At 32.2% G+C, this 26,169-nt stretch overlaps 1 protein-coding gene across 7 annotated transcripts in view; it reads left to right on the forward strand.

Moving 5' to 3' along the window:
- The window catches only part of raw, a 63,742-nt gene extending 37,808 nt beyond the window's left edge, over positions 1-25,934 (forward strand). For 3 of the 7 annotated variants that reach the window (XM_065502200.1, XM_065502205.1, XM_065502202.1), the window contains 8 exons: positions 16,552-16,658; positions 16,730-16,841; positions 16,919-17,294; positions 17,362-17,576; positions 17,658-17,816; positions 20,648-21,078; positions 21,145-22,142; positions 25,268-25,934. In XM_065502200.1, coding sequence (XP_065358272.1) covers positions 16,552-16,658; positions 16,730-16,841; positions 16,919-17,294; positions 17,362-17,576; positions 17,658-17,816; positions 20,648-21,078; positions 21,145-22,142; positions 25,268-25,423 — 2,554 coding nt within the window. In that variant the 3' untranslated portion in view covers positions 25,424-25,934. Of the gene's footprint in view, positions 1-1,069; positions 1,359-16,018; positions 16,456-16,551; positions 16,659-16,729; positions 16,842-16,918; positions 17,295-17,361; positions 17,577-17,657; positions 17,817-20,647; positions 21,079-21,144; positions 22,143-25,267 lie in introns of those variants that run through there. The other 4 variants (XM_065502203.1, XM_065502206.1, XM_065502204.1 and 1 more) reach the window with 4 other exon arrangements.
- The last annotated feature ends 235 nt before the right edge of the window (positions 25,935-26,169 follow it).

A 26,169-nucleotide genomic window follows, 5' to 3' on the forward strand; every position in this document is an offset into this window, starting at 1 on the left:
TATTTCAGTTAATATTCGAACAAAAAATCTGTATTCGGCCTAAATCAATAATGAAAAACTAAATTTTATATTTTTATGAATTATTTAATTAATTTATGAAAAATCGTTACCGATATTTTACGATTATATCGATAACGGTGTGTCCATTTGTATGTTGAAATCAACTTACCGTAGCCCCAAAATAACTTACATGCATGAGTCATATATAAATAAATACGCTATAGACTCGGTTCAGTTGCTATTTAAAATCGAGAAAATCGGCCTACAAATGGCTGAGTTAGAAGGAAAAAAACAGGACATCCACGATATTTGCCCTATTTTTGATCTATTTATATAAATCTGGATTACTAGGTCATTAATATAGACAATATGAATATCTAATGATAGATATTTCAAAGTCCTTTGCAACGACGTATATAAGGCCATAGTAAGTTGCACCTACAATGGGTCAAAATCGGGAGATATATTTTTTGACCCAAATTTTTTTTCACCAAAAAAATGATTTTATCACAATTTTTTTTCAATAATAAATTTAAAAAAAAAATTGGAAACAAAATGTTTAAAAAAATAAAATTTTTTTAAAAAAAAATTAAGAATTAAATTTTGAAAAAAAAAATTAATTTTTTTTCCTAAAAATATTTAAAATTTGTATTTTAAAGTATAATTTGTAGCTCTCTTACTTGTTCTTCAGAAATTCGGTTTCATTATTCGGCCAAAATTTGACTAGAATTAAGCCGAAACCGAATATTCGGCCGGTCTCTATAATACGCTCAAATTACAGATTATTATTTAATCGCTTTTAATAAATATTATTGCTAATATGATGTAGCAAATATTTATTGTTAATGTGTAATTGTTGTTAACCACGATTATCTCACAATTTATAACAATATTCACACAGCTACTTACATATTGCAGCTATAAACAATTAGCTAAGTTTCAATATTGTGTTTTCAATTGCAATCTCAGATTGAATTCATTACTATAAAAGTCCACAGCACTGCTGGAAACGCCAGCTAAGCGAAAGAACATAAATTTAATTTTATTTATTTAAAAAAAAATAAAAACAAATCATTTTGAACTGATACTTAATTAGGAGTTGTTACCTCCACAAATTAATAATATTAAACAAAGTATTTAGTTATTTATCTCGAAAATAGTTAGTTGTTGTTTTAACATAAATTGTGCAAATTGTTTGATAAGATTATAAAGTAATACAAAGTGTGTGAGTGTGTTTGATTCGTTGTTTTATGTTATCAACATTCCATCATAAAATATTTATATTTATCTATTAAATTATTGTGTTAATACAAAAGAAAAGCAAAAACTAAAGGCTGTAAAAATCAGCTAAATTGCAGGTGAGTTGTTATGAGTCTGGTCAGTTTAGCCACAGACACTGGTGGTAGTTTTACCACCAAAGACAACCTAAAAAAACAGAATTCTAGTCATGTTTATTTTAGTAGTTCTTTGATATTTAGTTTACAAATCGTTCTTTTTTTAAATCGTCGTAGTAATTTCTTCTTTGTGCCAAAAACCAAATAACAACAACAACAACAAAAAAAACCAAATTAAACAAAATAGCAACATAAATATTTATAGTAAACGTGATATCATCATCCTCACCATCATTGTTGTTATTGTTGTTGTTGACGTTGTACTCAATTAGAAACTTAAAAAAAAGTGTTTGAAATAAAAAACGCCATACGTAACGAAACATAAATAAATTTTGACAATATTGAATGAATTGAAGCATTTTATGGCAACAAAATAGAGTTGATGTCATTTTTTTTTTGATTTTGGTTGGTGTGTGACAATTAAAAAGTTGTAAAAAAAAGTGTGTCTACTGGGTGGGGGAATGGATTTTTATGGTAGGTTGTAATTTATATGAAAAAAAAACAAAATATTAAAGTATTTTTATTATAATTTGAGTTTAAGAAAAGACTAAGGTTTAAATCAGTTGTCGGCATAAAGAGAACATGGAGCATTGTTTGTAATAACATGTAAAGCACTTTATTTCTCTGTTGTAATGTGACGAACGAGAACTTAAAATAATTCTTTCAACAATTAAAATAACTGTCAGTGGAAATCACGCTTCCTTCCAAAATACGAAAGTGAAATAAAAGATTTTTATATGGAAATAATCGTCGTTACTCTAAGTAGTTTGTTATTGAATATCACCCAAATCGGTTTAGCAGCACAAGAGTTATGCACCAAAATGTAAGCCTAATTAATAGGCCTACACGAGGAATCGATATAGATATGAAATCACCACTATTTTGCGTAAAATCCAGTGTAATTCTCCAAATATTTGGTTTATGCCTTATGAAGTCTATCCGCCTGTTAGTTGCAAATAAAAAACTGAAATTTCTATCGGCAACAATTAAGGTTATTCTGAGCAGTTTGTTATTAAATACCTGCTAATTATGTTGTGTAGAACAGGAGTTATGCACCAAAATAAGAAAATTTTCAATAGTCCTACAAAAAAAAAGGAAGAATAATCGTCATTGACATGAAAACACCACTATTTTCTGGAAAATCCAATGTAATTTCAAATATACTCTGTATTTAGTGCTATTTGATTTATACCTTAAGAGTCACGTTTTACTTCCTAAATAAAAAACCGAAAAAAAGATTTTTATGCAGAAAATTTGTTATATATTTTGAACGTCATGCCTCTGATACAAGGAGAAGAAGTAAACAGCATATTGGGCAAATGATCCATACATTTTTGCTGTTACATGAGCACTCTTTTGTCGAAATTTTCCATGATCATTTTGCATAAATGTAGCTGAATTTCGTTGATGCAAAATTGCCTTCTTGGTAAAAATATTTGATTTGAAATATAAAATGAAATCCAATGGTGTTAAATCACACGATCAAGAGGGTCAATTCTGATCACCGAAACGAAAAATATTTTTAATCTTTAAAATTTTCTATAGAAAAGTGTCTATCCTTAGACATTTTTCTATAGAGAAGTGTCTAAGGATAGACATTTTTCTATAGAGAAGTGTCTAAGGATAGACATTTTTCCATAGAGAAGTGTCTAAGGATAGACATTTTTCCATAGAGAAGTGTCTAAAGATAGACATTTTTCCATAGAGAAGTGTCTCAGGATAGACATTTTTCCATAGAGAAGTGTCTAAGGATAGACACTTTTCTATAGAATAGTGTCTAAGGATAGACACTTTTCTATAGAATAGTGTCTAAGGATAGACACTTTTCTATAGAATAGTGTCTAAGGATAGACACTTTTCTATAGAATAGTGTCTAAGGTTAGACACTTTTCTATAGAATAGTGTCTAAGGTTAGACACTTTTCTATAGAACAGTGTCTAAGGTTAGACACTTTTCTATAGAACAGTGTCTAAGGTTAGACACTTTTCTATAGAACAGTGTCTAAGGTTAGACACTTTTCTATAGAACAGTGTCTAAGGTTAGACACTTTTCTATAGAACAGTGTCTAAGGTTAGACACTTTTCTATAGAACAGAGTCTAAGGTTAGGCACTTTTCTATAGAACAGTGTCTAAGGTTAGACACTTTTCTATAGAACAGTGTCTAAGGTTAGACACTTTTCTATAGAACAGTGTCTAAGGTTAGGCACTTTTCTATAGAACAGTGTCTAAGGTTAGACACTTTTCTATAGAACAGTGTCTAAGGTTATACACTTTTCTATAGAACAGTGTCTAAGGTTAGACACTTTTCTATAGAACAGTGTCTAAGGTTAGACACTTTTCTATAGAACAGTGTCTTGGAATAGACACTTTTCCATGGAATACTGACAGTTTTCTATGGAATAGTGTCTAAGAATAGACACTTTTCTATGGAAATGGTGTTAAATCACACGATCAAGAGGGTCAATTCTGATCACCGAAACGAAAAATATTTTTAATCTTTAAAATTTTCTATAGAAAAGTGTCTATCCTTAGACATTTTTCTATAGAGAAGTGTCTAAGGATAGACATTTTTCCATAGAGAAGTGTCTAAGGATAGACATTTTTCCATAGAGAAGTGTCTAAAGATAGACATTTTTCCATAGAGAAGTGTCTCAGGATAGACATTTTTCCATAGAGAAGTGTCTAAGGATAGACACTTTTCTATAGAATAGTGTCTAAGGATAGACACTTTTCTATAGAATAGTGTCTAAGGATAGACACTTTTCTATAGAATAGTGTCTAAGGATAGACACTTTTCTATAGAATAGTGTCTAAGGTTAGACACTTTTCTATAGAATAGTGTCTAAGGTTAGACACTTTTCTATAGAACAGTGTCTAAGGTTAGACACTTTTCTATAGAACAGTGTCTAAGGTTAGACACTTTTCTATAGAACAGTGTCTAAGGTTAGACACTTTTCTATAGAACAGAGTCTAAGGTTAGGCACTTTTCTATAGAACAGTGTCTAAGGTTAGACACTTTTCTATAGAACAGTGTCTAAGGTTAGGCACTTTTCTATAGAACAGTGTCTAAGGTTAGACACTTTTCTATAGAACAGTGTCTAAGGTTATACACTTTTCTATAGAACAGTGTCTAAGGTTAGACACTTTTCTATAGAACAGTGTCTAAGGTTAGACACTTTTCTATAGAACAGTGTCTTGGAATAGACACTTTTCCATGGAATACTGACAGTTTTCTATGGAATAGTGTCTAAGAATAGACACTTTTCTATGGAATAGTGTCTAAGAATAGACACTTTTCTATGGAATAGTGTCTAAGAATAGACACTTTTCTATGGAATAGTGTCTAAGGTTAGACACTTTTCTATAGAACAGTGTCTAAGGTTAGACACTTTTCTATAGAACAGTGTCTAACCTTAGACACTGTTCTATAGAAAAGTGTCTAACCTTAGACACTGTTCTATAGAAACGTGTCTAACCTTAGACACTGTTCTATAGAAAAGTGTCTAACCTTAGACACTATTCCATAGAAAAGTGTCTAACCTTAGACACTGTTCTATAGAACAGTGTATAAGGTTAGACACTTTTCTATAGAACAGTGTCTAAGGTTAGACACTTTTCTATAGAACAGTGTCTACACTTTTCTATAGAACAGTGTCTACACTTTTCTATAGAACAGTGTCTAAGGTTATACACTTTTCTATAGAACAGTGTCTAAGGTTAGACACTTTTCTATAGAACAGTGTCTAAGGTTAGACACTTTTCTATAGAACAGTGTCTTGGAATAGACACTTTTCCATGGAATAGTGACACTTTTCTATGGAATAGTGTCTAAGAATAGACACTTTTCTATGGAATAGTGTCTAAGAATAGACACTTTTCTATGGAATAGTGTCTAAGAATAGACACTTTTCTATGGAATAGTGTCTAAGAATAGACACTTTTCTATGGAATAGTGTCTAAGGTTAGACACTTTTCTATAGAACAGTGTCTAAGGTTAGACACGTTTCTATAGAACAGTGTCTAAGGTTAGACACTTTTCTATAGAACAGTGTCTAAGGTTAGACACTTTTCTATAGAACAGTGTCTAAGGTTAGACACTTTTCTATAGAACAGTGTCTAAGGTTAGACACTTTTCTATAGAACAGTGTCTAAGGTTAGACACTTTTCTATAGAACAGTGTCTAAGGTTATACACTTTTCTATAGAACAGTGTCTAAGGTTATACACTTTTCTATAGAACAGTGTCTAAGGTTAGACACTTTTCTATAGAACAGTGTCTAAGGTTAGACACTTTTCTATAGAACAGTGTCTAAGGTTAGACACTTTTCTATAGAACAGTGTCTAAGGTTAGACACTTTTCTATAGAACAGTGTCTTGGAATAGACACTTTTCCATGGAATAGTGACACTTTTCTATGGAATAGTGTCTAAGAATAGACACTTTTCTATGGAATAGTGTCTAAGAATAGACACTTTTCTATGGAATAGTGTCTAAGGTTAGACACTTTTCTATAGAACAGTGTCTAAGGTTAGACACTTTTCTATAGAACAGTGTCTAAGGTTAGACACTTTTCTATAGAACAGTGTCTAAGGTTAGACACTTTTCTATAGAACAGTGTCTTGGAATAGACACTTTTCCATGGAATAGTGACACTTTTCTATAGAATAGTGTCTAATGATAGACACTTTTCTATGGAATAGTGTCAAAGAATAGACACTTTTCTATGGAATAGTGTCTAAGAATAGACACTTTTCTATGGAATAGTGTCTAAGAATAGACACTTTTCTATGGAATAGTGTCTAAGAATAGACATGGAAAAGTGTCTATTCCAAGACACTGTTCTATAGAAAAGTGTCTAACCTTAGACACTATTCTATAGAAAAGTGTCTAACCTTAGACACTATTCTATAGAAAAGTGTCGAACCTTAGACACTATTCTATAGAAAAGTGTCTATCCTTAGACACTATTCTATAGAAAAGTGTCTATCCTTAGACACTGTTCTATAGAAAAGTGTCTATCCTTAGACACTGTTCTATAGAAAAGTGTCTATCCTTAGACACTATTCTATAGAAAAGTGTCTATCCTTAGACACTATTCTATAGATAAGTGTCTATCCTTAGACACTATTCTATAGAAAAGTGTCTATCCTTAGACACTATACTATAGAAAAGTGTCTATCCTTAGACACTATTCTATAGAAAAGTGTCGAGCCGAAGCAGTGAACTGGGCGTGGCAGTACATAACCAAACTGATGTGGTAATCATGATTACCATTAATTTTTGCTACAATCAAACTGTGGCTACAAAAATTCTGATTTTAGATTTTACTGGTGTTTAAAACAAAATTGAAAAACAGATTTTGAAAATCTTATTTCAATTTATATTTAATGGTTTTATTCTAAAAAAAACATCTTTACAAACATAAGTAAAACGACCACAAAACTCTAGAAAAATCAAAAAAGAAACAACAAATTCCCATTATCTGTAAACATTTTTTTTTTTTTGCAAATTCAAATTTCTAAATATGTGTGGATGGAGATTCTGCTCTAACTGAGAATTACAAATTACAGCCTTCAACGTCACCATGATGTTATTTCCTGTGAGACGCTACCAAGAATAATTTATATCTCATTTAAACAAAACAAAGAAATAAAAATTAAAAACATTTCCAAGGGGAATGAATGAATAGATAGATGGATGGATGAATGGAGAAGTGAATGAACGTATCAAGGAATGAATGAATGCAAATGTTAATGTTATCAGCTGGTGTATGACTGATGACTGACTGTCATTCACCACAAGGTATCAGCACTACAATATCTAGTCGTAAAACGTTTATTGTTAAATACATAAATAGTTATAAATTTTGTGTTTTTTTGTTTTATCTGAAGTGCGTTATTGTTTTGTTTTGTTTCATTATTTAATTATAAATTTATTAAGTAGTTTTTTTTTCATATTTTTTATTCTAAAGACACACAAGTTAATAGTTTTGTCATTCTCTCTGTATATATTTTGTTTAATTAAGAACGTGCGCGCAATCACAGCCTTCAAAAAAAATGTGCTTTTAGGAAACTTTTATTTAACGCTCTCTCCCAGCTCTTTCTCTTTAGGGGTTTTCTCTAAATGTTTGAATATTTTCCTGTGTTTTTTTTTATAAAATATATTTTATTATTCAGCAGAGTAGGCAAAGAATTTGTTTAATAATTTGTTTCAATACAATTAATAGATTATTCCTTATATGGTTAACAATTAAAGACTTTGATAATTGTTGTTTTGTAAACATTAAAGAGCAGGAGAATAGACCTGGGTGTTGAAATTAGAATTTGTTATAAATATGTTTAGTATTCTGGTAGAGAAATCTACAATTTATTTTTATAAATAGCACACCCTTTTATTGAACAGGTGTGTAAAGGTATGTATTCTTAACAAGAGAAACACACAAATTTTTTTTAGAGAAAAGGGGCGTCTTTAAACACAGTTTTATAGAAACATTTCTAAATTACACAATATTCTGTAGAAGTGTCTTAATTGGACTCTATTCTCTAGAAAAGTTTCTAAATTAGATACTATTCTAAAGGAAAGTGTTTAATTTAGATTGTATTTTATATAACGCGTTTTAACTAGAAACTATTTTATAGAAGGTTGTTTAATTTAGACACTATTAAATAGAAAGTGTTTAAATTAGAGATTATTGCATAATAGTCTCAAAATTTGGACACTATTCTATAGAAAAGTGTTTAAATTGGACACAATTCTATACAAAAGTGTCTAGCTTGGAGAATATTCTGTAGATGTCTATAAATTGGACACTATTCTAAAGAGAACATTTAATATGACAGTATTAATTCAGTATTGAAAAGTATCTAAATTGTACACTATTTTATAGAAAACTGTTTCAACTAGAATTTATTCAGGGAATATTAATTACCCTTATTCTCATACAGTTTGCTCCAATCAACAATTAGTTAATTATACAAAAAATATTCGACATTATGATACTACAGACATATTTCTATTGTTGTCTTCTTGACATTTAATCAAATATATCCCAATAAGCATTTTTACTAGAATTCAAGTTCAAAGCAAGTGTAATTCAAGCCTTGAATTATAGTTAAGCAGTTGAATTACAGTTGTATTACACTTTATTTCAATAGAATTCTCCAGTAAAAAGGAAACATTCAAGCCATATGGTTTTTGTTAAAAATATTTAATTTTTTCAAGTTTAAAACATAATTACATTTGCATTCAAGTCAAATTACAACAAAATGTTCAAATTCTTGAATTTTTGGGACTTTGGTGCTAATTGGGATAAGAATAAAAGAGGTTGTCATAAAGGACGAGTTATTTTAACTTAAAATCACATTGTCATGAATAGAACTTACTACGATTTGATCTATGCTCTAGAACGATAAATATTCTCAACTCTTAACTCTTCCTTATTGCAATAGAGAAGTGAAAATTCCATTCCGGTGTTCTCATTTTAAAACATTGACGCACATTCCATAGCACAATTGTGCAAGCTAACCACACACGTATTCTAATTCTCTTTTGTTTAGTCGTCACTGAGACAGCGAGGAATGCACATGCTAAACCGATGTATTGCTATTTTTTCATGATCGCTGAAAGAAATATTTGGATTGTTGATTGGAGTGTTGTTTTGATTTTTTCCTGAATTTAATTTTGTGAAAATTTTTTTTCGGATTTGAAATTAATTTAATCAAAGCAATGTAATAAAATAAGCAAAAATAATATTCCATTAATACAAATTTTTTGCCGAAAATTATTAATAACGAACTCTCAATTAATGAGCTGAAGATTTTGGACTTCAGTTCTCTTTCGCTCAGAAACACAAATACAGCTTTAGCTTTGGGCATCCCTGTTTTAAAACAATATTTGATATTAGAGAAGAAGAGAAGCTAGCAATGCAGGTCTTTTAATTTTGAAGCAATCAACTATGTTGGCGCTTAGTTCAACAGAATTTTATCATTGTCCATTGGAGAAGTTTTTTTTTTATAATCATTTGAACCTGAAATTGGAGAATATTCCTCCAAAAGTTGAAAATGTTCAATCTCTAAATAAAACCTCATGATTCGTCGTTATCACTCCAAGAAAGTAATGAGAATTCCATTCCACATCCCATTAATTTAAATCAATATATAACAGTTATTTTAGTCGTTATTGTGAAAGAGTTGTAAGAGAAGATCCTGAATCCTTAATTTAAAAGCAAGCTAGAATGTTGGTTCTTAGTTCTAAAGAATAGCAGGACTTTTGGTATTTCGACATGTGAAGATCACACATTTATTCTTGATCCAATAGAGAAGCTTCTTTAAGATCGATTGAAAATGAGATCGGCGAATATTCTTTAAATAAGATAAAATAATATGGAAGGAAGCTGTGTAGAATCCCTATGTTTTCATGCAGTTTGGTTCATATTTTAAGAACAGGAACAAAGTTCTAAGATATCTGAGAATCACAAATTTATTGTTGTCCTTAAGGAGAAATATTTTGTAACTGGAAACGGGGCATGGTTTGGACTATAAATCGAGTGAGGCAAAACTTTCCATTCACTTCATTTTAAATAGTTTTTAACAGGTATTGCAACATGTTACCGAGCGTTGTCATGACGGAATATTACGATTTCATGTCTGGCCGCATATTCTAGGCGTTTTTAGGAATATGCTCGCTTCAAATGAATCAGTTGTGTTCGCAGGTCCCTTATGATGGTTTGGTCAGGTTTCAGCAGCTCTTAATAGACATGTCCTATTTGCTTCCACCAAATACAGAGAATTACCTTAGCGCCATGGATATTTGTCTTTGGTGTCGATTCGGCTTGATGGCCGGGCTTCACACACGATCTCTTACGCTTCGGATTATTGTAATGGATCCAGTTTTCATTGCAAGTAAAGAAAATGATTTTCTTTTATAGCTTTCAAGCATCATTTCGGATATGCAAAATTGTCTTTCAAGGTATTTCGACCTTATGGTGTCCAATTTCCCTGCTCACAAACGTTTTGAATTGCTGCTTGAGTAGCTTGCAATGATTTTGTAAGCTCTTGTTGAGTTTTACAACAATCTTCATGGAGTAAAGCTTCCAATTCTTGGTCTTCAAGTATCATTTGCTTTGTAGTGCTTTTTCTTTAACATTTTTTACTGGATAAATCGTTTTGAAAGATTCAAAATATATGATGCTTAGTTTTATGCTCATATTGTATAGATTCTTTAACAGTTACAGTCTTTCGGAAATTCATGGATCATGGTTCTTCGAGCCAAACCAAATCAGTGATCTGTGCTAGACAGTATTTTAACAAACTGTAATGATGCATGAAGAAGTCATTTAAATCTAGATTTGTTTTACTTTTCTTATAACACTGATGTTGTAACTAGAGAGCTCCAGAACTTGCTAATTGATGATTTCATTACTTTAAAAATCTGCACTCAATTAACCGTAAAATGTATATTGACAACAACAACAACAACTATAAAAAGAAAACAGACAAACAGCTGTTTTTACGTTTCGCAAACTGTTGCTCTCCAAAAAAAAAACATTATTAAAATGTTCTGTGTATTTGTATGTTTGTGAGTGAGTGAGTGTGTAGCTGTAGTATCTGTGTGAAATAATATTTGCGCTTCGATTTTTTGTTACTCACATGGCTCTTGAACTCTCTCATAACTCTGGGGTCTGGTATTTTGTTTAACCATTTTACGTTTTGCTCTTTAGAAACGTGAGAGAGTGTGTGTGTGAATTACTATAACTGTGTGTGTGTGTGTGCCTAAAGTCATTTTTATTATTAGTTATGACCTCATCATCGATTATTTTTGTGGTTGATTCTTATTGAAACGAGTCCCTCCTGTTTTGCAAGCCAACAGCGGTAACAAACAACAAATGGTAGCAGCATATACAAAACAGCACCAACGCCAGCAACAACAACAGCCAGAGCGGCAGCAACAGCAACAGCAGCTGCAGAATTTGGCAACAACAACAACATTACAATTAATTCATAAATAAATTGTAGCAGCCAGCTATTTGTAGACTTTTAGAGGAACAAACCGTCCGATCGATGATTGTGTGCAAAATGTTTATTTAAATATTTCTCCATTCGAGAATGATAAACAGCACAGGGATTGACGGACAGACAGCTAAATATTTACTTAGACGAACGGATAGATAGATGATCGTGCATGAATTGCAATTTTTTTTAAATAATCCTAAAATTTGTTTGGCAAACTTTCTTATAGAAATGTTATAAATAGCCAAAACGCTGGCACCCTGCTGGTGATTCCTTGTTTGTATAGCAGGTCAAGGGTTCAATTTATTTTAGCCACTTATAAATATAGTTAAAAAACCAAACTGTAACTAATTTTAAACATTTACTAACAATTTGTTTAGTTTTTGTGTAACTAAAACAATAGAGAAATCTCTATATAATTTAGTTGAACTTTCGAATTTTTTTTGTTTGTTTCCAAGTTTTAAATATTTATTAGCGCGATCAGTTAGAAAAAAACTCTAATACTAGATGATTATGTCATGATTCGACAATCTACATAACGTATAAACACTTCGACAAAATAGTTTAGCAATCACTCACTCATTTATTCATTCATTTTTATTTACATGCTGAAATTATGATGTTTATTGATTGCTGCTGCTTTTGATCGTATTATTTTTTTTAATTTTTTGCAAAATTTGCATAAATTATTTAAATTTAAGTTTTTTGTTTAGAAAATTATTTTCAAAAATAAAACGTTTCGTTTACAAATTTTGTTAAATGTTGTTTCTTTTCAACATGACTTAGTTGTAGTTGTTTTGTAGCTAAAAATTTCAGACACCTCCACTTTACAGCAGAAACTATTAAAAGAGCCTAACAACTAAACGAAACTAGTCAAACAGGGCCATGTACAACCACACATTTTACCAAAAACAGCAAATAGTTTTATTATTAATGGTTACAGATAGTTTTTTTTTATGAAAAATAATAATAACGATGATGTTGGATGATGACAAGAGAAAACAATGTCCAATGTTGTGAAACAGGGTGATACAAGAAAAAGTGTTGTAACTTTTAAGATCACAAATTCTTTTTTAGTTTTAAATATATCAACCACTTTTATATATCATTTGTCTTAAAAGAAAGAAGTTGTAGTAGGATTATTCATCAGTTCGATGTTTTACTTGTTTTAGTTCAGCTCTAGTTCAGTTCTAGTTCAGTTCTAGTTCAGTTCTAGTTCAGTTCTAGTTCAGTTCTAGTTCAGTTCTAGTTCAGTTTTCAGTTCTAGTTCAGTTCTAGTTCAGTTCTAGTTCAGTTCTAGTTCAGTTCTAGTTCAGTTCTAGTTCAGTTCTAGTTCAGTTCTAGTTCAGTTCTAGTTCAGTTCTAGTTCAGTTCTAGTTCAGTTCTAGTTCAGTTCTAGTTCAGTTCTAGTTCAGTTCTAGTTCTAGTTCAGTTCTAGTTCAGTTCTAGTTCAGTTCTAGTTCAGTTCTAGTTCAGTTCTAGTTCAGTTCTAGTTCAGTTCTAGTTCAGTTCTAGTTCAGTTCTAGTTCAGTTCTAGTTCAGTTCTAGTTCAGTTCTAGTTCAGTTCTAGTTCAGTTCTAGTTCAGTTCTAGTTCAGTTCTAGTTCAGTTCTAGTTCAGTTCTAGTTCAGTTCTAGTTCAGTTCTAGTTCAGTTCTAGTTCAGTTCTAGTTCAGTTCTAGTTCAGTTCTAGTTCAGTTCTAGTTCAGTTCTAGTTCAGTTCTAGTTCTAGTTCAGTTCTAGTTCAGTTCTAGTTCAGTTCTAGTTCAGTTCTAGTTCAGTTCTAGTTCAGTTCTAGTTCAGTTCTAGTTCAGTTCTAGTTCAGTTCTAGTTCAGTTCTAGTTCAGTTCTAGTTCAGTTCTAGTTCAGTTCTAGTTCAGTTCTAGTTCAGTTCTAGTTCAGTTCTAGTTCAGTTCTAGTTCAGTTCTAGTTCAGTTCTAGTTCAGTTCTAGTTCAGTTCTAGTTCAGTTCTAGTTCAGTTCTAGTTCAGTTCTAGTTCAGTTCTAGTTCAGTTCTAGTTCAGTTCTAGTTCAGTTCTAGTTCAGTTCTAGTTCAGTTCTAGTTCAGTTCTAGTTCAGTTCTAGTTCAGTTCTAGTTCAGTTCTAGTTCAGTTCTAGTTCAGTTCTAGTTCAGTTCTAGTTCAGTTCTAGTTCAGTTCTAGTTCAGTTCTAGTTCAGTTCTAGTTCAGTTCTAGTTCAGTTCTAGTTCAGTTCTAGTTCAGTTCTAGTTCAGTTCTAGTTCAGTTCTAGTTCAGTTCTAGTTCAGTTCTAGTTCAGTTCTAGTTCAGTTCTAGTTCAGTTCTAGTTCAGTTCTAGTTCAGTTCTAGTTCAGTTCTAGTTCAGTTCTAGTTCAGTTCTAGTTCAGTTCTAGTTCAGTTCTAGTTCAGTTCTAGTTCAGTTCTAGTTCAGTTCTAGTTCAGTTCTAGTTCAGTTCTAGTTCAGTTCTAGTTCAGTTCTAGTTCAGTTCTAGTTCAGTTCTAGTTCAGTTCTAGTTCAGTTCTAGTTCAGTTCTAGTTCAGTTCTAGTTCAGTTCTAGTTCAGTTCTAGTTCAGTTCTAGTTCAGTTCTAGTTCAGTTCTAGTTCAGTTCTAGTTCAGTTCTAGTTCAGTTCTAGTTCAGTTCTAGTTCAGTTCTAGTTCAGTTCTAGTTCAGTTCTAGTTCAGTTCTAGTTCAGTTCTAGTTCAGTTCTAGTTCAGTTCTAGTTCAGTTCTAGTTCAGTTCTAGTTCAGTTCTAGTTCAGTTCTAGTTCAGTTCTAGTTCAGTTCTAGTTCAGTTCTAGTTCAGTTCTAGTTCTGTTCTACTACTTTTGTTTTTAAAAAGTAGTATTTCTACTACTATTTTTTAAAACAAGTAGTATTTCTACTACTACTTTAAAAAAAGTAGTATTGCTACTACTTTTTTTTTAAAAAAAGTAGTATTTCTACTATTTTAAAAAAGTAGTATTTCTACTACTATTTTAAAAAAGTAGTATTTCTACTACTATTGTAAAAAAGTAGTATTTCTGCTACTATTTTAAAAAGTAGTATTTCTACTACTATTTTAAAAAAGTTGTGTTTCTACTACTATTAAAAAAAGTAGTATTTCTACTACTATTTTAAAAAGTAGTATTTCTACTACTATTTTAAAAAAGTTGTATTTCTACTACTATTAAAAAAAGTAGTATTTCTACTACTATTTTAAAAAAGTAGTATTTCTACTACTATTTTAAAAGGTAGTATTTCTACTACTATTTTAAAAAAAAATAGTATTTCTACCACTATTTCAAAAAGTAGTATTTCTACTACTTTTTTAAAAGGTAGTACATTTATAATACTCTGAGAACAAGATATTATGATACAATGTTTCATCAGGAACATGATTGCCATCATATATATGATTGCAGCAATCGTATGAATATTTGGTTACCGCAATCATATACAACATAATTACAGAGACCATAGTTTTTTTAAAAAACTTGTAATTTCTTAAAAATGTCCGGGAAATTCTCGGTTAATATTCCACGGGATTGACTTGAATAGTTGATTGTGTCTGTCTAATGGCAACTTGTATCGAATGTCTTCATTCGTTTAATTCCTTTTAATTCACCTTCAACTTCTACTTAAAATATTTCTAGTAACAAATTGGTTACATGCGCCATAAATAACAAACTTTAGAAGAGGAAAACCAAAGTTCAAATGTTTATGTCTGTTCTGGGGAATTATACTGTGGGTGATGCCATTATCAATTGTAAGCTAATCTAACGGACACCGTAGGTCTGTTGTATTTCTTAATAAATATAAAAAAAAAAAAAACTGATAAGAATTCCAAATTGCCATCTTCTTCCTATCGTTGTTGAGTGACGCAAATAATTTGTATATATTTTGCACTGTGCAGTAGGAGAGAGATAGGTTATACTAAGTTGGTCATAATGTTGGTAACAAGATAAAGTAGGTGTAAGGATAGGAATCATCTGGAATCTTCTTTTCAAACTGAAATTTCACAATGAAGAGGATAGGGAACATATTTATTTCCTCTATCGCTGTTCCACCTTACCTGGACGCAGATCTTCTTGGATCAACATAGAGTTTGTGTAAGGAGGGGAGACGTTTGGATAAAAATTAATTTTAAAGAGTTTAGTCTATTGAAATTTTAAATGTTACAGAGTTTGATGATAATGATGTTGGAAGGATAATTATGAACATATTAGTCACATATTGATCATATTTGGAACATCATAATTCAGACGTTCTTCTATCAGTCAATACAAGGTCTCCTCAGATAACTCAAAGAGTCGAGGGCGTCGTCCGAAATTCGAAATTCCGTTTCATTACAATTTCATTTTAAAATGTGTATTTAAAGTAGGGCAATTTCCAATTCCCTATAACCCAAATGAAAGAAATCTTGTTTTTATTTTGAAATCTATTTACATTATAGTTGTACAATTTGTTGCTTTACTTTTTCGCTGGTGTGAATAACAAAACAAGCAATTGAATTTATATTATAAGACTATTTATTTTTGTAGAAATTTCAAAATACGCCTGTTTCCAAATATGATTATAGCTCTGTTTAGGTAATGTAGTTCTAAATCAACTATATAGAAGTGCAAACGTTTCGTTTTTGTTTGGTTTTTCATAACAAAAATATACTAGAAGTACTAGAAGTACATGAAACTGCAGTGAAGTTCATAAAATAATTGGGGAAACAAAAAGAGAATGTGTTTGCTTTTACGTTGTTAACAAGTTGGATGGATGATTTCAAATTACAATTGTTGGTGCTGCTGCAAATGCTATTGACTGTTCCACTACAAAAAATTTATTGGCGTGTGTTGGGCGTTTGGTTTTAATAAACAAAAATAATTAGAGCCCAATTTCAAAAACGAAAAAAAAAAAATGCTATATGTTGGCGTAACATTTTCTCAATGTGTTGGCTGGCCGGTCAAAATGATGCAATTGATATTTTGTCTATTTCTATCATTTCGCTTCAGTTTGAATACACACTGTCAGGCCTTCACGCTACCAAACAAACTCAGCGATTCTAACAATGTAAATGGAGAACATACAACAGCCACTCTATTTATAAGGTTACTTCTTATTTACTTTAAAATATGTTGAAATCTTTAAAGTTTTAAAGAATATAATTCTAATTGTTTCTTTTCTTTTTTTGTTTGTAATTTTAGTGAGGTGTTAGCTGCCTGGCGTGCCAAAGCGAGATGCAATGTGGTACCAGCCGAACGCACACAAGAACTATTTCAGGAGCTAAGTTTTCATCCAAATGACAAGCAAAGTAAGTTGAACTCATCGCTATAAATTATCAGTAACATTAACTAATTGTTTATTAATTGTGTAAATTTTTAGTAAGCGATATGTTGCAAACAGCAAAAATGTTGGCCCGCAAAGGCAGCCGACAATCAAATGGTTTAACTTTTGGCGAATTTTGTGTTTTAGCAGCTGACCTCAAAAGATTTCGGTAGCATTATAACTCAAACTATTTTCTTGTTCCATTACTTAAACAAATTATCTTGTTTTTTTATTAATTTTCTTAAGTAGCACATCTTCGTTTGGCTCCACATCGCCTGGCTACTGTGACAAACCTAATTTACTGGGCTCTCTACACAATGATGATAATAATGCTGTGGCTGATAATAATGACAAAGATAACACAGCAACACCCACAAATAAACATGATGCCAGCACCCATACAAATACAAATTGCAGCTTTCCGGGAAGTGAGCTGCGCAGTACAAAATCTTTAAGTAACGTGGAAGACTGCAAAAGATTGGGCAAACAAAAAACCAGCGAACCCAGCACCTCCTCCACACCCGTTGAAGTATTTCTGGGTGGCAGTTGTAATCCCACTACCTGGCGAGCTGATGTAGCCATACCTGCTTTACAAGAACTAGGCATTTCCTTTTATAATCCGGTAAGTAATTACCACATACAGCTTAAAACTTTTCTAAATCTAATTTTTCCTAAATCCAAAATTACAGCAAGTTTCCGATTGGACGCCAGATCTCATTGAATTGGAGCATCGTGCCAAGGAGAAGGCCCGGGTATTATTTTTCGTTATGGATTCAGAAACACGCGCGTCTGCTGGTGCCATTGAGGCGGCACATATAGCGGGTCAAAACTGCAAGCAGCTGGTGCTGGTGCTGCATCCGTATAGACCGAATCAGAGCATACTCAATGAGCGTATATCACAGCAGTAAGTTTTTTGTTTTCTGTTCTGTTAATATTTAAAGGAAATCATATTGTAATTAATTTGTTTTTCTATATTTTTCTTTAGAGAGTATATTGACTTGACACGCAATCAACAGATTTTACGCGAATTGGTTACGCGCCGTGGTTTGCCCGTGCTCAGTAATATACCTTCGGGTCTCCAGCGTACTAAGGAAATTTTAGCCGGTTTTAGGGATCCTCCATCGAATATAGCTTCAATATTAGTGTAAGTATAAAGAAAAACACTTTATTTTCCAAATCAATAGGCCAACAATACACTGTAAGAAATGAGTTCGTATTTTACAAAAAATCTAGGCAACGTTTAGTCCTAAACTTATTCGTGGATTTCAAAAAGATCCTTGTGATCGCAGAACAGGTTTTCAGATTGTATCTTAATCGTTTTGAAGATTTTTGAGGAATTTATTAGAGAAACATCAGTAGTATTCCTGAACATAGTTGATCTCAGAAGAACAAGGAATGATGAAGAAAAACGGTTAAAATCACATTTATAATATCACCTTTCTACAGACAACTAGGTCTCAGTTTGCTGAAATTTTTAGAGGAGGAACTAATTCCTGAACTCCTAAGTGAGCTTTTTGATTCCGAAATCACCCTTTGAACTGATACTCTCCTCGATCCGTTTTAAGTCATGTACGTTCTTCTGGATTAGAAGATAATTGAGAAATGTATTGAGAAAACCGGTCCTTTTTAAGTGCTCTTTTTGATCCCAGAATAACTTAAAGGATTCTTGATGGGATTGAAGATCAATGGATCTACATTTAACAAGGGTTTTCTATATCTAAGTTTGCGGAAGCAATCTTTTTAATCCAAGAACAAGCCACAGAACTAATACTCGCCTCGATCCGTTTTATTTTCTTTTAAGCCATACTTCCGCATTATAAGATTATTGAGAAATATGTTGAGAAAACAGGTTCAGTTTTCTTTAGTATCATTAGTTTTAAAATATCCTTTTCATCCCACAAGAACTTAAAGGATTGTTGCTGAGATTGAAGATCAAGGCATGAAATCGTAATTCAAACTTTAAGTTTCTTCCTGCAACTAGATCATTGTTAGGCGTTCATATTGGTCAGATTACGAAGATTTTCGTCAATTGTACAAGTACACAACCCGAATGTAAACAATAGAGAGTAAAAATACAAATATTTCAATCAGCTGCTTGATGAACCAGATGTTTCCATGTCTAAATTTGATAACATTTAAGGATAGAACTAATTCGTGAATCAGGAAAAGTAGTATTTGATTGCTGAACAATCCTATTAACGTTTGTTCCATTAGAAAGATCTGAATGAAGATCAACCATTAAAATAAAATAAAGTCATTCTCTGTCTAGATTTGATAGCAAATTGTTTATTCCTGAATCCCGAAAAGATGTTTTTGGTCCAAGAACCAACTCTTAAACATCGGATCATGTGATTGGTATACTCCTCTATCAGTTTTTCTTAACCTTAGGCACATAACTACTCAGGTATTCCATAACGGATGAAATCGCAATTCTAACTTCAAGTATCTTCCTGCAGCTAGATGTTTTCATGTTTAAATTAAAAAACAATTAAGGAAAGAACTAATTCGTGAATCAGAAAAAGGTGTTTTTGATTCCAGTACAACCCTATTACCATTTGCTCCATAAGAAATATCTGAATGAAGATCTACAGTTAAAATAAATAAAGTCTGTCTAGATTTAATAAAAAACTTAAGAAAATTATTAATTCCTGAATCAGGAAAAGATGGTTTTGGTCTAAGAACAATCTCTTAAATATCAAATCATATGATTGGTAGTCTGCTCTATTAGTTTTTCTTAACCTTGGGCAAGTAACTGTTCAGGCTTTCCTTTAGGGAAGAAATCGCAATTCTAACTTCAAGATTCATTCTGCAGCTTGATGTTTCAATGGCTAAATTAAATAACATTTAAGGAAATAACTAATTCGTGAATCAGGAAAAGGAGTTTTTGATTCCAGAACAACCCTATTAATGTTTGTTCCATAACAAATATCATAATGAAGATCAACAGTTAAAATAAAATAAAGTTATTCTCTGTCTAGATTTGATAATAAAAACTTAAGCAAATTATTAATTCCTGAATCCCGAAAAGATCTTTTTAGTCCAAGAACAACCTCTTAAATATGTGATCATGGTATTTGTAGATTCCTCTATCACATTTTCCTTAACCTTTTGCAAGTAACAGTTCGGAATTATTTAACGGTCTCCATTATTTTAAAACAACTCTATAGGTTGTGTTCTTTTCTAAAATTGCAAAAGCAACCACCATTCTTAAATGGCAAAACGTTAGTTATTAATTCCTGAATCCCGAAAATATGTTCCTGATCCAAGAACAACGTCCTAAATATCAGATCATGTGATTGGTATTCCCTTCTATTTTCCTAACCTTTGGGAAGTAGCTGTTCGAACTATACTGAACAGTCTCCATTATTCCAAAACAACGTTTTCCTTGAGGAACTTCAAGGATAGATGGATCTGCGGACAAATTCCGAATTCTAAGTGCGCGCTTCTTCCTGCAACTAGGTCTTTTTATCTCCAGATTTCATAAAATTTAAAAAAGGAACTGTCTCTTGAATTTCAAAATATCTTTGATCCAAGAATAACTTCATGGAATTGGTAGTCTCTCCGATCAGTTTTGATTTAAAGCCAGATCATACTTCTGCATTTGCAAATGTTTGAGGAAAATTTAAAATTTCACGTATCTTCTAGCAACTAGATCTTTTTATGTCTCGATTTGATACAATTTAAGGAAATTATTAGTTGTTGAATCCCGAAATTATGCTTTAGAATCTAAAGTTTAGATACAAGAACAACTTCTTAAATAGCATACCATAAGATTGGTGGTAACCTCTGGAACTTTTTGATCCAAGGAAATCCTAACTCCAAAATAGTTGTTTTGAAATCCTGTCAGGATTTTAAAAACTTCATTTTTAATAGCCATTATTTTAATTTTGTGCTCAATTTAACAAATTCAATTCAGTTCCTTTAGTAAGTAACAACAGTTGTTAAAACAATTTCTTCTTTTCTCTTTCCCCACAGTGTAATACGTGGTGCTTTTGATCGTGTCAATCCCATATACGATCTGATCACTGTTGAACAGTGTCAACAAGCTCTCTTATATTTGGGCTATGCTCAAAGTCTTGTTAACATGGACAATTTAAATAAAATCATTGCGGCTCAACGGGAAGCTCTACAAGTTTTAAACAACAATGACAACAACAGCAGCATTAACAAACATAGTACAAACTCTCAAAAACAAAACAACACCAACCAAACATTGTGTGCTCAACAACAACAAAATCCTAAAAATAATAATAGCTCTCAACTAGATCATCTGGATTTCAATCTATTCTGTGTTATATCGGCCTATTTATCGGTGCTGCAGCAAGAGATACATGAAAGTGGCTGCATTTCACCCATAAAGGGCACCAATGTACCACCACCGCCAGTGTATTTAGCTAATTTGCAAGGTATGCTTTAGAATTATGAAAATGAAAGCTTTAATTTATTTATTGTTTAACTTTGTTTTCTTTTAGGTGAGGACTCTTTCGCCATTAGCTATTTTAGCAAGAATATTTCACGCACTTCCAGCAATACCAGTGTGCCCAGCAGTGAAGAGCGTGCCCTTAATTTGAATGATCTTTTAACGCGCAATCGTGACAGTGGCACCTCCTCGCCCCAACCCATAGAGCCTTTGCGCTCGCGTTCACAAGCTCAATTAGGTAATGCAAAACAACATGTTCTACTGAATGTGGAAACTATTGAAACCACTGAAGTAACCACTACTCAAACTCTACAACCTCAAACTTCGGCTTTCACAGCTCACTCGCCGCTCAACATCGACAACACTTCACATGCTGCCGCCCCGGAGGAGGAAAGTGATTCCAATGATTCGGTTTTCTCTAGCAGTAGCTCTATAAATTCCATCAACTGTTGTGATCCCTCTTTGGGCTATACCATGCCCGATTTCCGTGAAGTCTATTTGGGAGGCAGTTGTGTGTTGCGCACCAAATGGCGTCAAGAGCTGGCCATACCCTATCTGAAGGCCAAAGGGATTTCCTATCATATGCCCTCTCTACATGAAACCATTAATCCTAGTCAATTGGATTTACCCGACAACAAATTGCAGCAGCAGCAACAACAGCAGCAGGAGGACGATGACAATGCTGGTCCATCATCATCATCTGCATCGTCAGCCAGTTGGAGAGTGCGCCGAGCAACGCCCACAGCAACGGCAGCTAATTTTATGCGTACACGACGAAAATGTCGCACCAATAGCGGCACTAAGACGGCCGAAGAAGTCGAGGAGGTGACAATTGCTGAGGAATCTCTTAGTTGGACTTTGTCGCCCGTACGTACGAATCTCTTCAATCCCTCAATTTTGGACTCCAGCCGAGTACTGCTGTTTGTGATCACTAACGAAACACGCTCTCTCGCTCCCATGACACTGGCAGCCCACTGCATTGGCCTGATGTACAATGTGGTGTTGGCTGTGCAAATGTTACCCAATGACTGTGTTATTGGTAATGAAAAGGTGAGTGTTGGAAGTTTTTTTTCTTTAATTAGTATTGGTATAAGGATTTGAAATAGATGGATATTAAGAATGATACTCAGAAGAATATAAGTTTTTAGTTAAAATTGATTTAGGGAATTTGTTTAGACAATTTTATTTATTGTATTGCGGGATTTACATTTATTCTCAGTTAAATATTGAACATTGTAGTGCAAACAAAAATGTTTTTTTTGCTTCGAAAATATCGAATTTTGTGCCAAGAAAGCGTTATATGCGGGAAGTTTTGCTTTACTTCTTTAATTTGAAAAAAGTGCTACTGAAGCCGTTTGCTCACCAAAACTTACAGTGAAAGTGTTTCATCGGTTTCAACGTGCGAGAAATGGTTTGTGCTGTTCAGAAGTGGCCAGCCAGAAATATTCGAGACCAAAAATTGGAGCCACTACATCATGAAGATTGTTGTAAAACACAACAAGAGCTTGGAAAATCATTGGGAGCTATTCAAGCAGCAATTTCAAAACGGATTCATCCAAAAACAGGAAATTGGATATACCATACTGCAATGGCCTCCAAGGGAATATTTCCGTGATAACCCGATTTATGCGCCAACACAACATCGTGGTCGCTGCGGTCCAGGAGACTAAACTTACGAGTAATTCCCGTCTGCAAAGTTGCAACAGATACATCGTTCTCCGAAAGGACCGCACCAGAGGCAACGGTGAAGCCATCGCATTTATCATATACAACACCGTGCAGTATAGAGCTCTTTCTCTCGATCTGAATTCTAGAGACTAATATCTTGAAGTTGAGGGTATTGTGGTTAGATCGGAAGATACGAAGTTGGAGCTCTATAATGTATACATTCCGATATTAGCAAGTTGTCCAACAGGCTACCATCCCGACATTAGGACCAAACTTCAACATCACACAGTTGGAGTCTCCTCCGAAGCATGTCAGACAGGACCTTAGAAAATACGAGGAGAGCATACAGAGATATGTGCAGAATCCATTGGATCGCAGCTCGTATATGACAGCTTTGAACGACATTCATAGAGACGCCATCAATTCCGCGGTAGCAGGATACCGTATGAATGTCGTACACGCAAAGAAAAAATATAATTGGGCATGGTTACTGAAACCATTTAAATAGTGTTACAAGATTTTTAACAATATTATAGTCACAGTAACTATTTACATGATTGTGGTAACCATAATATGGTTAATTTATGATTCACATGATTGTATCAACCATATATATGGTTACAGTAAACAAATATATGTTTGTGGCAACCATATTTATGATGAATAATTTTATCATAATATGTTGTTCTCAGATTATGATAAGCCTTAAGCCGAGTGAATCATAATATGATAAGTGCTTCATCATATGAATGGTTGTCACAAACATATACTTGTTTACTGTAACCATATATATGGTTGATACAATCATGTGAATCATAAATTAACCATATTATGGTTACCACAATCATGTAAATGGTTACTGTGACTATAATATAGTTAAAAACTTGTAACAATATTGAAATGGTTACAGTAACCATGCCCAACTATATTTTTTCTCTGCGTGTACTTGGAGGTCGCCCACCACCGACAGCAGACGCCGAGAAGATTCTGCCGCGTAAAACAAGAGTCGTTCTGGCACAACTAAGATCAGGATGGATCAACAGGCTTAATGCCTTCTGGTCCTGCATAAACCGTGCCGTCCTCAACTTATGCCCAGCATGTTGTCAGGGTCCTCATTCTACCTTCCACATTTTCAACTGTCCAGCCAGCCCTACTTCACTAAGTCCAGTCCAGATTTATGGACCCATCCAGCAGAAGTATCACAATTTCTTGGACTTGATATTGCAGAAACTCCAGATTAAATATTGTAAAATTTTTCACGCTGCTACAACAGCACCATACCATACGAATTGAAGCTGAGAGAGCTTGAAAGTTGATTTTACATGTCTGAAATGCTGCTTGAAAGCTATAAAAGAAAATAATTTTTGTGCCGATTTTTACTTGCGATTGAAAATGAATCCATTAGGACCAACCAACCGAATTGACACCAAAGCCAAATATCCATTGCGCTAAGGTAATGCTCTGTATTTGGTGGGAGCAAAAGGGTCCTATCTATTATATGCTGCTGGGATCTGGCCAGACCATCACAGGGAACCTGTACCGAACGCAACTCATTCGTTTGAAGCGGGAATTTGCCGAAAAACAACTTGTTAAAATGCATTTAGAATGAAGTGGTTGGGAAGTTTTGCCTCAACCACTTTATAGACCAGATCGTGCACCGTTCGACTACTTGCTTCGATCGATGCAGAACATTCTCTCTGGGATATGCTTCACTTTGAAACAGTGTATCCGATATTGGCTTGATTCGTTCTTGGCTCGGAATCCATATGATACCAGATGCATTTTTAAATCTTATACCCAATAAAAAATATTTTTGAGATCTTTTTTGGAAAATAATTTTAGAGAATTTTTTGTTGAAAAATGATTTTTAGAGATTAAGATTTTTTTTACGAATTTTTTTCAAAAATTTTTAGAGATTTTTTTGACAAGTTTTGATTTTAGAAAACGTAATTTTGATACCATTTTGTATAAGAAATATTTTTGAGATAATTTTTTTGCGAAACTTGATAAACTAATTTTTCGATAAAAAAAAAAATTCATTAAAATTTAATAAAAAACAATTTTTAAGATTTTTAATAAAACTTTTCATTAAAAAGTTGTTTTAGTGAATTTTTATATTTTTAGATTTTTTTATTTTTAGAGAATTGTTTGGAATTATGATGCTGTTTTAGAAAAATTTTGAGAAGAAATTCTTTTTCGAAAATTATTTGTGGAATTAAAGTTTTGATAACTTTTGTGCGTAAATTTAGTTTTATTTTCAGATTTTTTATAAAATTTTTAGCTGAAATATTTATTTTGCGAATTTTTTTCTTTTTAAAGAATTATTTTAAACAAATTTTTTTTAGAAAAAAAATTTTTATTTGAAAATATAGTGGTCAGTTCTTTTTAGAGAATTTTTGTAATAAAAAAAATCTTTTTAATTAATTATTATTTGAGATCCTTTTATTCTCATCTTTAAAAATTGTTTCAACATCATAATTTTATATTATTTTCTTTTAATATTTCAGCTCACTTCAACCGCCATTAAGGACTATAATCGTGGTCGTTCCTATTTGATTGATTTAGCCAAACGCCAGGGTGTACCCGTTTTCAATGATATTAAGGCAGCTCTAGAGTGTACCGTTGAAAAGATACAATCCTACAATTCCAGACGTTATGAATAATTAAAAATACATAATGAAACTGCAGGGCAGTGTCATTTTTTTAAATAATAAAATAAAAAAAACACGTGACATTTAACTATAACCCCTACAAAGCAAAACAATAACAAAACTATTTTTTTAAATCCAATAATAGAGTTTTTTTTTTTTTGTTCATCTTAAGATTTAGTTAATTTTTAGTTTTATTTTATAAATTTTGTTGAAAAAAAGAAAATTGACATTTAACTACAACAAATGCCTTAATTGTAAATACTAACTAATAATAACATTTATATGTTTAAAAAAAGAAAATTTGAATTTTTTTCTAATTTGTGTTTTTTTTTCTACTTTCAATAATGAAAAAAAGCTTAAAAGTTATTTTAATTCTTTAAAAAAAAGAGACCCTCAGCCCCGGCAATTTATTATTATACATAAACAACAATTTATTAGATAAATTTAGTAAATGCTAATAAACAAAACAAAAAACAAACAATTTAAGAAATAAAATTAATAATTCAATTAATTTAAAACAATATCTACATAATGAGAACATTATTTTAAATTAGCACCTAAAAGTAGGCTGTACAAATGTTAACAGCACTTTAACAAATAACAGTAAAGCTTTATTCTGTTAACAGCAGCTGTTTAATGTGGTATTAAAGTAAGTATCAGTATAGCTGTCTCTTTTGCACTAGTTTAATGTAAAGATCATTAATCATGTTAGTTGTTAGTTGAACTAATAGGAAAAAGACAACCTTAGTGTAAGCAAG

Source organism: Calliphora vicina, chromosome 2 (assembly GCF_958450345.1).
Source record: "Calliphora vicina chromosome 2, idCalVici1.1, whole genome shotgun sequence".
NCBI classification, from domain to species: domain Eukaryota; kingdom Metazoa; phylum Arthropoda; class Insecta; order Diptera; family Calliphoridae; genus Calliphora; species Calliphora vicina.